The sequence below is a fragment of the Phascolarctos cinereus genome, unplaced genomic scaffold, assembly GCF_003287225.1.
Source record: "Phascolarctos cinereus isolate Bilbo 61053 unplaced genomic scaffold, phaCin_HiC Scaffold_726;HRSCAF=1367, whole genome shotgun sequence".
Lineage (NCBI taxonomy): Eukaryota > Metazoa > Chordata > Mammalia > Diprotodontia > Phascolarctidae > Phascolarctos > Phascolarctos cinereus.
Window position 1 is genome coordinate 172133916 of NW_027556098.1, and position 14918 is coordinate 172148833.

General features: G+C 36.4%; 1 protein-coding gene across 1 annotated transcript in view; it reads left to right on the forward strand.

The window, feature by feature from the left end:
* KIF5C (kinesin family member 5C) overlaps nucleotides 1–14918 on the forward strand; it is a 215883-nt gene that overhangs the window by 80862 nt on the left and 120103 nt on the right. Inside the window, exon 2 of the mRNA XM_020984747.1 lies at nucleotides 6596–6686. Within this exon, the coding sequence (XP_020840406.1) occupies nucleotides 6596–6686 (91 nt within the window). The remainder of the gene's footprint in view (nucleotides 1–6595; nucleotides 6687–14918) is intronic.

Sequence of the window (14918 nt, forward strand, 5' to 3'; positions counted from 1 at the left end):
ATGTGACTGTAGTAATCAAAATTTCCCTTTCATCAGCTGTGCAAATCTTACCAAGGCAGTCTGGATTTTGTATTTTAGCCTTTTTGTTTGAGGAGTTTACCCACTTCAGTAATTCCTAATTAGCAGAAGGTAGATTATCTTTCTTGAAGACATTATCTTCTTTGTATCATTTATCCCCTACAACTCTCGATTTTATGGACACATTGCTTTCCTTAATTATTTAGCTGCCTTGGTGATCTCACAACCTTTGTTTACTATACCCAGCTGTGTCCCTTGAGGAATGATTTAATGCTTAATCTCAGAGGATTTGACACTTAGTAATCCACATTATTGTCTGAGTAGAGCTGCATTTGTGCATCCATTGTGGTGACATACCTTTCTTCCAAAATGAACAATGCTAGCTAGACACATCAACATAATAGCCATGGAAGTTTAAAAATCCTTATCATGAGATATTTGGCTTTACTTATTAATTTGCTAGGTGGTTGGAGATTTGTATTTTTGAAGCCAGCATGTATAAAATTGGATTTAATATTTTAAAATTGGATCAAAACAATTTTTAATTGTTTTTAAGGATTTGTTTTGCTTAACTTTTTTTAAAAGGGAAAATAAAATAAACATACCTATGTAAATGTTACTTCAAACTGAAGAAATGCAAATATGTGAAAGATCTGTGATTTTCAGTCAGTGGAGAAAATGTCTACACAGCTCAAAAGTGTCAAGCAGAATTTAAATCCAGATCTTCCTGTTTACAAATTCATAGAGTTAGAGGTAAAAGGGAGCTAAGAGGTTTTTTAAGCTACCCCCTCCTTTTACAAATGAGGAAACAGGTCAGAAAGGCTAAATGACTTGCCTAAAGTCACATAAAGAATAAACAACAAACTTGGGATTTAAAGTCAGGTGCTCTGACTCCATCCCCAGCATTCTTTTCCTACAATATCATACACAGAACTTCAATTTCCATGGTTAAAGGTAGTTGGAGAGAAAAACCAAAAAGTAGTTATTTAAATACCATGTTTATTAGAATAAGTGTGGAAAATGTTTAACATCAGCAGCACTATCCATTATACCACATGGCATCTAAATGGACATGCAGCTAGGTGGCACAGTGGATAGAGTGCCAAGAAGTCAGAAAACTCATCTTCTTGAGTTATTTGACACTCTATGACCCTGGGCCAGTCACTTAACCCTTTTTGCCTCAGTTTCTTCATCTGTAAAATGAGCGGGAGAAGGAAGTGGTGAACCATTCCAGTATCTTTGTCAAGAAAACCTCAAATGGGATCACAAAGAGTCAAACATGACTGAAAAATGACAGAACAACAACAACAAAAATAAAAAAAATATAATCATGGAATAGTGAGTATAGTATCTAAATGTCTGGTGGAATTCTAAGGGCCTTTACAAGTCATCTAGTTCAACCCCTTCATTTTACACACTGGGAAACAGATGCTAAGATTACTTGCATGATTTGTCCAAAGTCACAGAGGTAGCAAGTTCCTGGATTTGAACCCAGGTTCTCTGATTCCAAATCCTACACTCTTTCTATTACACCATGATGCATCTTTATTTGAAAGAATATTTCCTTGTAGCTTTCAAGACACATTTTATAAATAGGTTATAACAGATACACAAAAAACTCAAATTCATTTTCTTACTGATATTATCAATACTCAAGACTAAGGGTCAGTTCTTATATAGAAGAGTTGGTTATAATAGTCATTTAACAACCATCCACTACAATATCCATTTTAATGTACTTCCAGACCCAAAGTGACTCATTCAAGAAACACATGTTTACTCACAAAGTTAAAAAAAATTAGTGACTTAATGCATGTGGATTTATGAGAGACTAGTAAGGTGTGCTAATCTAGCTTTGACAGCAATCGCTTCTTCAGCTTAAGAAAGAATATTTTCTTTATTTGAATTAATTAATACATTCCAAATCAAGGAGTTTTATGGGAATCTTACAAAGTAGGAAAGCTTTTCTTTCTTTGCTCCCTTTATGAATAAGCAGGAAGAATAAAGTTGAAACTTTTTAATTATCTTAAGTTTCTTATGGCAAACTGAAAGGTCGAATTTTAAACATAAGCATTCAACAAGCATTTCAGTTTAAAAAAAAAATTTAAGTACCTTCTGTATGTAAAACACCATACTAGGCACTTGGGATCTGAAGACAAAAATAAAATTGTTCCTATCTTCAGATATTTCATAGTTCTATAAAAATAATGTCAGAAATCTTAATATATTTCATGTATGATTTAAAAGATAAATAAGCATTTAAAAAATTAAAGAAAGTCATTTAAATGATTCTTGGTAATTAATTCTTTCTAATATGCCAAAAATGCCCCCACCATTAACTTTCCTTCAAGTGACTTAGAGGTGTCTGCTTCAATTAACTTGGGTAAATGAAATAGCTAAGCTATTCCATAGCTTTCTGAGTATAGATGCAAAATCTGAGAAAAATTGTAAAGCTCCTAATTCTAGATGTTCAACATACTTTTTAAAAAATAACATCTACATCAAATTTTGAGTTTCAAAGAATTGCATCAAGATGTAAAATGAAGGGGTTGGTCATAAATGATCTCTTTGATACTTTCCAGCTCTATATCCTATGGTCCTGTATCAAACAACAACCACAAAAAATTACTTTTGTTGGAATAAGATAAACTTAAGTCAGACATTTGATATTTCAGTCAAGTTGGTTAAAATAAACTCTGTTAGATATTGAGCAACTTTGTTTTGTTCCTGTACTAGATCAGAATAAGAAGTCTTACTTGATGAAATGTCATCTTGCTAGATGGCAGGATCACTTCAGGAATCCTTAAGAAAAGAAACCATTGACCCAATTTAAAATCCTGGAAGATGCTAGTTAGTGCCACCTAATGTGCAAGAACGTTGCTGTGGAGCTGTCCTCAAAGTATATGTGGGTGCTGGTGCTGAAAATAAAAGCATTTGCTGCTAGGAGCTGATCAAAAAATATGAGCTGGCTTTTCTTCAGATAAACAGTAACCAATAGAAGAAATCTGATCCAGATGCACATTTCAGGAATGCTGACTACAGTGTTAATTTTTGCTTGGCAAATAGAAACCTTTCTTCCTTTTCTTTTATGGAGCTTAACTGTCTTGGGGAAAATTTATTGTCCTTTATTTTTAGTTACATGAGATCTACTATCTTCAAGAAGCAGTCACACTTCCCTTTCCTCCCACCCCAGAATTTTCTAGGACTGACACGCTTTTCTTTTTTTCTTCACTGACTTCTTTCTTATTATTTGTGGAAAGTGTGAACTTTCAAGCTGTATCTGTGATAAGGGGAAACCCATCGCATTCAAGATGAGAGAGAATCCTTCTTTGGAGTCGACTGCCTCTAGACAATGAAGTTTTTCATAATATTACCCCAGTGAAGTGTCATTTGTGGCAGCTACTGACTAGATCTTGACCAATCACACTCCCTTCAAAAGGAATCGGGATTAGATCTGTGATTTTATTGGTTCATCTAAGTCAGGAAATTCACTCTACCAATACAGTTTGACCCTCTTTCTATAACTCCATCTTAAAGAGAGTTACTAAGAGCACTAAAATGTTAAATGACTTGCCCAGAGTCACATAGTCATAATGTGTCAAGTGACACAGGATCTGTCAAAGGTGGAATTTGAATCCAGATCTTCCTGGCTAGCTCTCTCTCATTTATATTACACCATCCCTCAGTTCTTCCAAAACCAAGATTAAGTACCTGAATGGATTCTGTCAGTCAGACTTTCACATTCACTTAAAATGAACCCCCTACTTACCAATTCAAGACAAGAAAGGAAATGTAACAACGGTGTTTTAATTTTTGGCTCCATTGTTATTCTGTTAATGTTTAGTACTGACAAGATAGATTTCGTAAGTGTTCATTTTCTAATTTCTGTCTTTTTTCAGTATGCAGTTGTAATGATCCTTAGGCAATTTCCTTTTTGGCAGTTAATAACAGGTTATAGGAAATTGCTGTATTACTTCTTTGGCGCTTGACAAATGGTACCTACCATTTGACTGAAGCACAGGGAATATATTTGGACTTCCTTTCTTCTCTCCCCACTCTCTTACTAATGTAAATGCTGAAAAAAGATTAGGGAGCCTGACAGGAAAATCTGTTTTCTTCCTGTGTACAATATTCATTAGGTTAGCATTTTTGTCCTGATCCTGTCCCTCAAACCAGAATATTGTTGTGGTTGAGATGATTTCATCTTGGTGATGATAATCAGATTTGTAAACATGTTGGATTTGTTTTAAATGAACCATAAGCTGCATTTCTGTTTCTTTCCAAAGTGTTCAGTAGATAGTCAAATTCCTATTTGTTCACTCCACTCCCTGCCTCATTTGACTGTACTTAAATTGACAAATAGGTGAAACCAGTAAGAATATGGAATGCTGATAAATTAAGATAATTTATGGCTGAGAAAGTTAATGTGGTATAGCAGATAGAGGGCACTTTCAGAGTCAAGAAGACCTGGATTCAGGACCCACCACTAACATACACTGGTTGAGTCACTCTGGGCAAGTCAAGTTAGCTATCTTTGTTCCAGGTGACTCTCTAAGACTACGCATTGCAACTGTTGTTAATATGCATTCTTAAGGAAAGTTTCTTCACCAGGCATTCCCTATACTAATGAAATCTTAGATCCAGGCTAAAATTTGTGCTTGAGACTATTCATTTAGTTGTACAAGTCACAGAAAATCAAACTTTTAGCTGGGTTGTGAACTGGGCTGGTTCTAGACATAACTGTGAAGTAGGCAAAGTTTCTTAGAACCCCAGTTATGTATGTCTTTCTGTATTCTAACCCCATTTCCCTGCAAAACCTAACATAACCAATGGCTCCCTAACCTTCAGGAATTTTGGTCAGTCAAAGATCTGAAAAAAAAATCCACATTAAAGTATAATTAGAGATAGTAGTTCAAGTACTGTCTCCTCCAGAGATATCCGCATTTTAAACAGAAAACAAAGCCTTAAGCTAAAGTCCTAAATCTCTGTTGCAATTCCTGGCATCAGCCAATGGGAGGGGGCAGAGTAGGACCTTCCAAGAGTCCCTAAAATCACTCTTAAGTAGGAGACTAGAAGGCTGACCTTGAGTCCTGGCTATGAGAATAGCATATACGTAATACTGTTTGAAGAGAGAACCTAATTTCATGAAATCAATGTGACATAATGAGGGGGAAAAAAAGTTAAACAGTGCTTGTTTTTTGCAATATTTTAACATTGAGGGATTTTTTTTTTGGTATCCTAGTAAAGGGGAGCAGGAAAAATTGGAGTTTTACTGCTGATTGGTATTTGAACAGGATAAATTGTTCTTTCCCTTAATAAAATTTTAAGTCATATTGCTAATTTTTAGTGGCATGACTTTGGTACTGACCATTCCACAGAGACACGACTATAGTTCTTTAGGAATACTGGGAATACTAACACATGAAATATTGGAAAGGACCTCACAGATATGACTCAGTTTATTTTTTCACAACTAAAACTCAGTCACACTGGCTAAATGAATGGAGTCTCGTGGAGTCAATACATGATTCAGTGGTCATAAACTTGTTGGGTACTCCTTGGCAGTTCTGTGCCACTGACAGAATCATAAAACTCAAAATGTTATGCCACTAATAGAGCTAGACACCTGAGTAAGTGGTTTACAAGAATTAACATGCCTTGTCATTTAATTCTGTTCTGAACTGTTGCTCTGATGTAGACATAGGGCTGTCTCCAGGGAAATTTTCAGCCCAGGACCATCCCTAGGATTGAAGAGATGGACAAATCACAGTGTTTTCTTCTTCCCACTTCCACCCTCACCCCCAAACCCACCTCCAAATAGATCAACATGCAATTTTATAGGGGTAAAATCTGATTAAAATGAAAAATATGGGCAGCCTTGAATCAGAAAAAGAAAATATAAAATGGAAGCTTGTAGGATTGTATGTTGAAAAGAAGAGTAATTATATAGGCTTTGCCTTGCTGATGAGGAGAAAAGACATGGATTGTGGACTGATTTTACACCTAGACATCTCAAATCTTTTTTTTCCCTTATAAAAAGTGCTTTTCTGAGTAGTTACTGTCCATTTGGCCTAAAAAAAAACCCTTCAGGCCCTGGATAAAGTTGCCCTATTCACTATTCATTAAGAATAAATTTTATTTTGTTTTATTTTTGTTTGTGTAGGGGTTGGGATACGGTCATTCAGAGCATTGAGAAGAAAAGGGTAGAGTTGTCATTACTCTGGAGGGGTATTCATCTTCAAAGAAATATACTCTTTGGAGTCATGCCTTTGATGCTTCTCAGGTATACCTGCTGTAAAGGGGAATGAGATTTGGGAATAGAAAAGCATGGATTTTCATGAACAGCTAGGGTAACTATTTTGTGTATTTAGAATGTGAATAAAAATGACTCATAAAAGTGAATAAAAGACTCAAGTAGAATCTTTCATGTTGGCACCTATGGTAGATTTCTTCTCAATGGACAGATTAGAAAATTAAATTCTGCTGAATCAGCATTGATGCTTTTATGCCCTGTATTTTCTTATCTTCTAATATGTGTCTCTTCTATTCTCTCTTCTCTCTCCTTTTCTCATTTTAGCAAGGCAAGCCCTATGTCTTTGACAGAGTTCTACCACCCAACACAAGCCAAGAACAGGTTTACAATGCTTGTGCTAAGCAAATCGTTAAAGGTAAGTGTGACTTCTTTATTTCCTTAAGCTCCAGGACGTTGAGAACACTTAGTTACTTTTCATCTTAGTAATGGATGTGGCTTGGCTATAAGCAAAGACTTGCTGAGAAATTCTGAATTTTAGTCCTGGCTCTGACAGTCACTTACTTTGTGGCTAATGTTGAATAAGTTACTTAATATCTCTGTGACTCATTTGGAAGCCACTTTACTTCTTTTGTTGATGATCTCCCTCTTGATAGAGGGACCCTGTTAGACAGAAGTGCAAAAGTGAAATCTATATATTATCCTAGAGTTTTAGAGCTGGAACATCTAAATGCTTACCAAAACTTTGTCAGCCCCAATTTAACAGATGAGGAAACTTGAAGCCAACTTAGGTGAAATGACTTGCCCAAGGTCATACACCTGGTAAGCGGAAGAATCCAGATCTCCTGAGTCTCTTTCAGCGTTCTGTTGTCTCACAACATTGATCAGTCAATAAGTATTTTAGTAAGTGCTTATGTACTATATGCCAGGCACTGTGGTTTGCACTGGGGATACAAGGGCATAAGTAAAACAGGATCTGCCTTCAGGGAGTTTACATTTTAATGAGGGAAAAAAACATGTACTTATAAAAATACATACACGACATATGTATATATGAGAAGTGGAAGGTTACCTTAGAGTGGAAAATAGTAGCACCTGGGAAAGGCTTCTTGCAGAAGGTGGTATTTGAAAGCTAAGTCTTGAAAGAAGCCAGATATTCTAAAAGGTAAGCATGAGGAGAGGACAGAAGGAGAGTATTCCAGCCATGGTCCATTCTGGTTAAAGTACCCATGAAAATGCACCCCACATACCACTCAACTATTGTTTTTCTTGTCTCCTTTAAGAGAAAGAATAAAATTTGTAGCTCTTGATGCCAAATATTATTCCTGTGGTACATTTTCAATTGGTTTACTTTATCTGACCCTGGGTCTTATTTTTAAAAGTGTCATTCAGGGTCCTTTAAGTATCCGTTGGAACTGCGCAGCCTGGGCACTCACCTAGAATATAATCATCTTACATTTTCTTGTTGCCTGAAGTTGTTAGACTGTCTTTGGGCTGTTCCTGGCACTAGCCATTCCATTTCTGGATTCAGAACATTTTCACTGAGTGTTCCCCATGCCTGGAACACTCTCCTTCCTCATCCCCTGACTCCTGTCTCCTTGCTTCCCTGGCTTCCTTCCAGACTCAGCTAAAAGCTCACCTTCAAGAAGCTTTTTTCAGTCCTCCTTAATTTTAGTGCTTTCCAAATGCGATTATCTCAAATTTAGCCTCTATATCAGAGGTTCCCAAACTTAGTTGGCCTACTGCCCTCTTTTAAAAAATGTACTCAGCACCCCTCTGGAAATCTACTTTCTTTTAACCCTTTAAGTTTTTAAAATTTGTGTCATTTCAAGAAAATAGAAAATATTTTTTTAAAAATTGATGCATTTTAAATTAATAATTTATTGTAAATTTGTATTTTTTCCTGCATTGAAATTTTGATTATACAATATTGTGTCCTGTAACCATAAAGTATTGTATTGTAAATAAGTCATTACGTACACATATTCCTGCCGATTCATGCTTGACTTCCCAATGTGTGACATGCTCCCCTGCTAACACTTGCTTGTTAAGACCTGTTGGTGGACTTGACCACTGATTGGTTATACCTTGCATTTTGTGTATTTATTTGGAAAATAATGTAATCACTATAACTTTAACTCTGTTATATAACAGATGAAACATGTACAAATGGTTTTCCAAAATTTTTCTTCTCTTCTTTCCTTGTGCTTCCATTGCACCCTTATTTTTATTCAACACCCCCAATCTCACCAGAGGCTACTACTGCCCCCTCATCATTGCAGTGCCCCCTAGGAGGCAGTATTGCCCACTTTGGGAACCTCTGCAACAACATTGTCTATTTATCCTGTATGGGCATCATTGTTTATATGTTGTCTCCCTCAATAGTTTGTGAGATCCTTAAAAGCAGAGAGCATGTTGGGGTTGGTTTTTTGCCCTTTTTTTGGCATCCCTAGAACTTAGCACAATGCCTGACATAGAGTAGGTGCTTCATAAATGCTAGGTGACTGGCTTACTCTTGGAACTGCTTAGCAAGGTCTCTCTTTCATCTTTCCCATCCAGCTCTCTCCCCTCATTTGCCTGGTGAATCCAGTGGCCCCCAGCCTTACATTCACAATTTGGAAATGTGTCCTTTTCTCTGGGCCTGCCCTTGACTATGATGGGTTTGTGGCAGAATAATCAGCAGAAAGATGCAGTCATTTAAAAATTATGCTAGCTGTCATCTCAGATCAGGGAAAAGAGTAAAGCTTCTCTTGGCAGGCTCCACAGGCTGTACAGATGAACAGCCTTGGGGCCATCTCCTGATCCTTTGCTTTTCATGATGATTTTCCCCCCTCAGAGTTTCCATTTTAACATATATTTGAACACTGTGGAAACTGCTACTTCAAAATCACAGATATCACCACCTCTGTGAACAGTTTTGGAGGGTTCCCATCCCTGACTCCTCCAATGCTAGATTTAGTTCTTAAAAAAAAAACAAAACAAGACATCAGTAGTTTTAAGTACATTGAAATTCATGAAAATCAGAAGCGGGTATTTCTCTGAACAGTGTGCTTCAGCTCTTTGGTAGCTGTGTAGATAACTAGATTTAATCCTGTAATGGGCCATGATTCTTTCTAATTCATGCTGTAGTAGCTAAGTGGTTCTTCGCTCTGCTAGCTATTATTGTGATGGTCTGAGTGGCGTGATTATTGTGGAAAATTGCAGAGAAAATGATGAGTGAATCTGGGCTTACTCTGAATAAAGTAGCATGAATCTGTGTCAAGTTCTGAGTTTTCTTTGGTCTCCTTGTCTTTGTCTATTATAGGTGTTCTTATTTGGATAGATTTCAGGGGGTCTATAATGTTGGATGGGGAAAAATTATATTTTTATGGACATCTAACTGAAATTTAGCATATTCTTCAATTATTTTAAAATATTATTCTGAAAAAGGGTCCATAGGCTTTACCAAAAGAGCAAAGGAAGAGGAGATGGCCCCAAGGTTGCTCAACTGGGCAGCCCACGGAGCCTGCCAAGAGAAGTTTTAGGCTTTTACTTGATCTGGTAAAGAGTATGGACTGAAAAAAGGTTTTTGTTTTTCCTCTCTGATGTTCATCTTTTTTGTTTCTGAATGGATATGTGTGTATTTTTTTTTTACTCCTTGCTTTTCTTAAGTTGTCTTTGTCTCATTGTTGTCAATATATAATTTCCTTTTTATTAAAGTGAGGGATCATAGATGAACTAGGGTTTTCTTTTTTTCTTATTTATTTATTTTTACTCTTCCTCTATTCATCATTACTCACATTTATATAGGCTTAAGGTTTGCAAAGAACCTTACATATTTTAACTCATCTTGCCTTCACATTAACATTGTAAGGTAGATGCTATATTTAGCTATGTTTATCCTCACTTAAAATATACAATTACCTTCACTTATTCCAAGAGAAAAGGGAGGCTCAAATAGTTTTTGTGATTTGCCCAAGGTCACACAGCTGGTGAGTATCTCAGGCAGGACTCATTAATTTTTTCTTAACTTCTGTGCTTGTTCTTACAGTAGTGTAAGCACCTTCTTTGTTCTCTAGGAGCTGACACTCTGATTTGGGTTGGATGGCCTCTACTGGAAAGCCCTCCGAATTATATTTGCAAAAGCCATAATAAACACATTTTATAGCCTCCATTCATGGAAGATATTAGGGCCCCTTTGGTGCTTGGTCCCTTCAGATAGCATTAGGTGTGGCCTTGATTATAATTACAGGCCTAATAATCGTGAAATAGTAGAACATTTTCCTTTTGCAAGAGAATGAAGTACTAAAAGAAATCTTTTAAGACATCAGAACCCTATCCATCAGCTTGCCTCTTTACTAGCACCAAACATTGCTTTATTCTACCTTGTTACCAAAGGGAGATTTCCTAACCATGGGACATCTTTATGAAAGATTCTCATATTCTTTTTATTCTTCCCATTAAGACAGTGAGAGGAAGTAGCTATATATCTCAGCATAAGAAATATAGGTTTAAATCTAAGGAAGAACTCTCTTTCCTTCTATTTTTTTTTCTCTCTCTCTGTCTCCCCCTTTCTCTTTCTCCCTCCCTGAATACTGGTTACAGGGGATTAAATACCATGAAGTACTATAAATATGTAACAGCTAATGTAGGTTGATTACTTAGGGTATTTGCCTTTCCTATCATGAAAATGGATTATAGGCAAAGTACCCAGAGGACCATTGGTGATCATTTCTTATTTACATGTTCTCTTTTCCCTACGCCTTTTTAAAATGGCTTATTCATTCTAGTAATGATTTTTTTCCCTCTGCATATTCAGCCTGTTTGCCTGGTTACCGGAATAGCTGGGGACTAAATTCTCTGTAGTATTTAATGGCCAGAATCAGAGATGAGAAAGGCTGTGGAAATTCATCTCAAGTCACCGTATTATGTTCTCAATTAATTCTTAATTTTCTATTTTAACAACTCATCTGACATTTTTTGATAACATATAGAATAAATGAAGATTTAAAATCTTTTTTTTTAAAGAAAAAAAGTACTATGAGTATAGTACTCTTATATTTCATAGAATTTATGATTGGAAGGAAATAGTGCTGATCTAGTCCTTCCCCCTCATTTTAAAGACTGGGAAATTATGTCCTGCAGAGGTGAAAAGACTCATGCAAGGTCACACAGACATTAAGTATCAGAATTGGGATTTCAACCCAGGTCTTATGACTCCAAATCTTTGTATGACTTGATTTTTGCTCATGCTGTATGTTGTGTAAATACTCTGAAAAATGGAGAGTAGTTGGATGGAATAGAACTGATTTTTATTATAAAGGGTCCTGAGGGTTGAGCCCAGCATTTTGCTCTGAATATGTAAAATGTGTATGTAATCAACATGATATTAAGTAATTGTCTAATTGATGGGTAATCAACTGACTGCTTCTGTGCCTGGTGCCATCTACTTTTGGAACCCTGGGCTCAAAAAATGGTTGAGTTGGACCAGCCCTGCAGTTGTGACCTAATGTATTAATGGTAACCTAAGTCTTCAGTCTTTGACAGCTACATACTTGACATGTTTTCTTTGTGGGAGATTGTTTCCTTGGCCAAATAGAGAAGTAAGTGCTGTGGAAAGACAGCATTGGATGTGGGGAGGGCAGGGATGATAGTAAAGGTGGAGGAAAGAAAGGAAAAACTAGTTCTCTTTCACTTTGCAAAAAGTGTAACATCCCCAGTCACAGGGTCAGAGATACTACAGCATCGTAGTTATTTTCACCTTGTGAAAAAAAGGTTCTTTCTTAATAGGGCTGCTCCCTTGAGTTTATTGCTATATTTTAGTTAGACTCTTTTATGGAAGCCCCATACCTTTTCATTTGTTTTGGTAGAGCCATTATTTTCTGTTCTATAGCTGACTCCTGAGCCAGCTAAGTGAACTGGTTTTGTAAACTACCAAGGGCTTCAGCCTTGACAAGTCCCTTTCCAAGGACAATGTTGGCAGGACATCCTAGATCTTCAAGTCATTTAATATAGTGATTGTTTAGCTGTGGAAGCTGGTGAGAGAAGAGGCAGCTGACCTCAAGGACAGCGTTGGGTGGGCATGTCTGTCTTCTCCCCAGGTTCTCAGACAGTGTACATTCTCTCCCTAAGGGGGAAGGCTTGGAAACAGAACACAAGAACCAAGGTCTTGGTCTCCCTTTTATTTTCTTCCTCTCTTCTTTTCTCTTGGGAGCAATGGATTGCCCTTCTTTCTTAAAACCTTTGGGTTTTTAATGAATACATTTATATTCCTCTGCAGTGTTAAAGCTATTAAAGCTTAAGACTGCACACAAACTTTTGAGACACTTTTTATAGATAAATTAGGTTATTTCCTTTCCTACGCTCCTAAATGTATTCTATGTTCCAACTTGATTGTACTTATTTGTAGATTTTTTTTGTTTAGATATGATTTAGATTTTGGCTTTTTATTAATCATCCACCTCTGTTAGGTTTTAAATAAAGGAAGTGTAGTTAGGTTGATAAGAAGCTAACTTCAGAGCCAGGAGAATCCAAGTTCAAGTCTCAATTCTGTACATTACTGGCAAGTCACTTAACCTCTTAGTGCTGTATGTGACCTCCAAGATTTTAAGGTCCTGAGAAATTATTGAACTATATTGGTAGGAGTTTCCTTATAGGTAATTACCTATACCAATGAAATCATAGCTCCAATCTCTATCATATATCTATCTATATATGTCTTTATATCTACTCACAATATATTCCCACTGTATATCATTCTTCCCATGAGACTTTCTATGTAGCAAAAACTATTCTGCAAAATCAACTGATGAAATTAACTTGTCTGTTATTGTGGGCAACCTTTCGGCCCTCTAGTTCCTCACCTCTAGACTTAGGAAGAAAATGTGTTTCATTGTCTCTTCCCCAGACTGAGACTGGTCATTGCAATTTGAGTTCAGCTGCCTTTTAGTGTTATTTTCATTTACATTATAGTCAGTGTGCATATTGTTTACCTGGTTCTGCTTTCTTCATATAGCATGAATTCATTCAAATCTTCCAGTGTTTGCAGAATTCCTCACATGCATCATTTCTTACACCACAGCTTGTTCATTGAGCACCCACATTATCAGGGTTGGTTTGTTTTTGCTACTGCAAAGAGTAATTACTTGAATATTGTGTTATACATAGGACTGACTTTTCTTTATGTGTTTGCTTTCCTTGAGTATATATCCAAGAGTGAAATAACTCAAAGGTTATGAATAGTTTAGTGATTTTTCTTATCTAATTCCAAGTGGTATTTTGGAATACCACTTGGATTGATTTACAATTCTTCCACTAAAATATCAAGTCTTTTTTCTTACTGTTTCCCAACATACTTTCATCTTTGCCAGTTTAATGGGGGTGAGGCAAAACATTTTAAAAAACTGTTTGAATTTGCATTTCTCTTGTTAGTAATTCTAATGCTAAAAAAATTTGTATGTCCATTATTTTCATTTCATCTTCTGAAGACTGTTTATGTTATTTGACTTCTCATATACTAGGAAATGGCTCTTGATCTTATATTTTTAATATTAATTCCCTGTATCTGTTGTATTAAGTTCTCCTTGAGTCCACTGACTGGCTACTGTCTAGAAACCAGTTATCATACAGAGACTGCAGTTTATTTACTCAGTGAGACATACTTTACCAGTAGTTGATAGACATGTGTATGTCTTACAATTCAGCTCATAATATTCATACGTTATGTGAGACAAAGATTTTAAAATGTCTGCTTGTTACAGAGCATCTGGTTATACAAAGAAAAAACATACTTGTTCAAGAGAATATGCATCACTAGTTGTAGGAGATAGAGAAGGAATGTGTCCTTGTTGGTACAGCTATTCACACTAATCAAGGGATATCATGTATCACTTGTACGACAAGTTGAAGAAGAGAAGTGGATGGATGTAACAATTAAGTCTTTTGTAGTAATTAGGGAATAATAATAGTTCATGTTGGAACAACATGAAGTTAGTTATGCCAGTAATTAATAGAATACTCTTAGCTCTTAAAAACATACTTTTAACATATCTCAGATAACAGATTTTCAGCAAAGATAGTTAATGCAAACATTTTCCCCCAGTTGGTTTATTCTTTTCATATTCTAGCTGCATTGATTTTGTTCATGAAAAAATGTTTTAAATTGAAATTGTATGCGTTAGTTTTTAAGGTTATAGGATTTAGAACCGGAAAGGACATTAATAGTTTAATCCCCACATTTTATAATCAGTCAGTCACTAAACTCTTATTAAACACCTACTATTTGCCAGGCACTGAGCCAAGTGCTGGGGATAGGAAGGAAGACAAAAGACAGTCTGCCCTCACGGAGCTTATAATCCATAAAAAGAATCTGGAAAGTAGAGGAGATGGGAAGGGGAAGATGAAGTCCTGCATCCAGTGTGAAATTATGAGATGGCTACCCTGGGAGTCCTCCTTCAGTGCAGGATCTGGGAAGAGCTCTTCTGGTATCCACCCTCCAGCCTCTCCAATTGGAGGGAGAAGCTCAAGGGGCAGAATTTTATAGATAAAAAATCCCAAACCCAGGGAGTTTAAATGACTAGTCCCAGGTCACACAGGTGGCAGAGTCAAGAAGTGAGTCAGCTCAGCTTTTCTTATTCCAAGGCTAGGAGGGTTTTTTTTTTCACTTCAAACC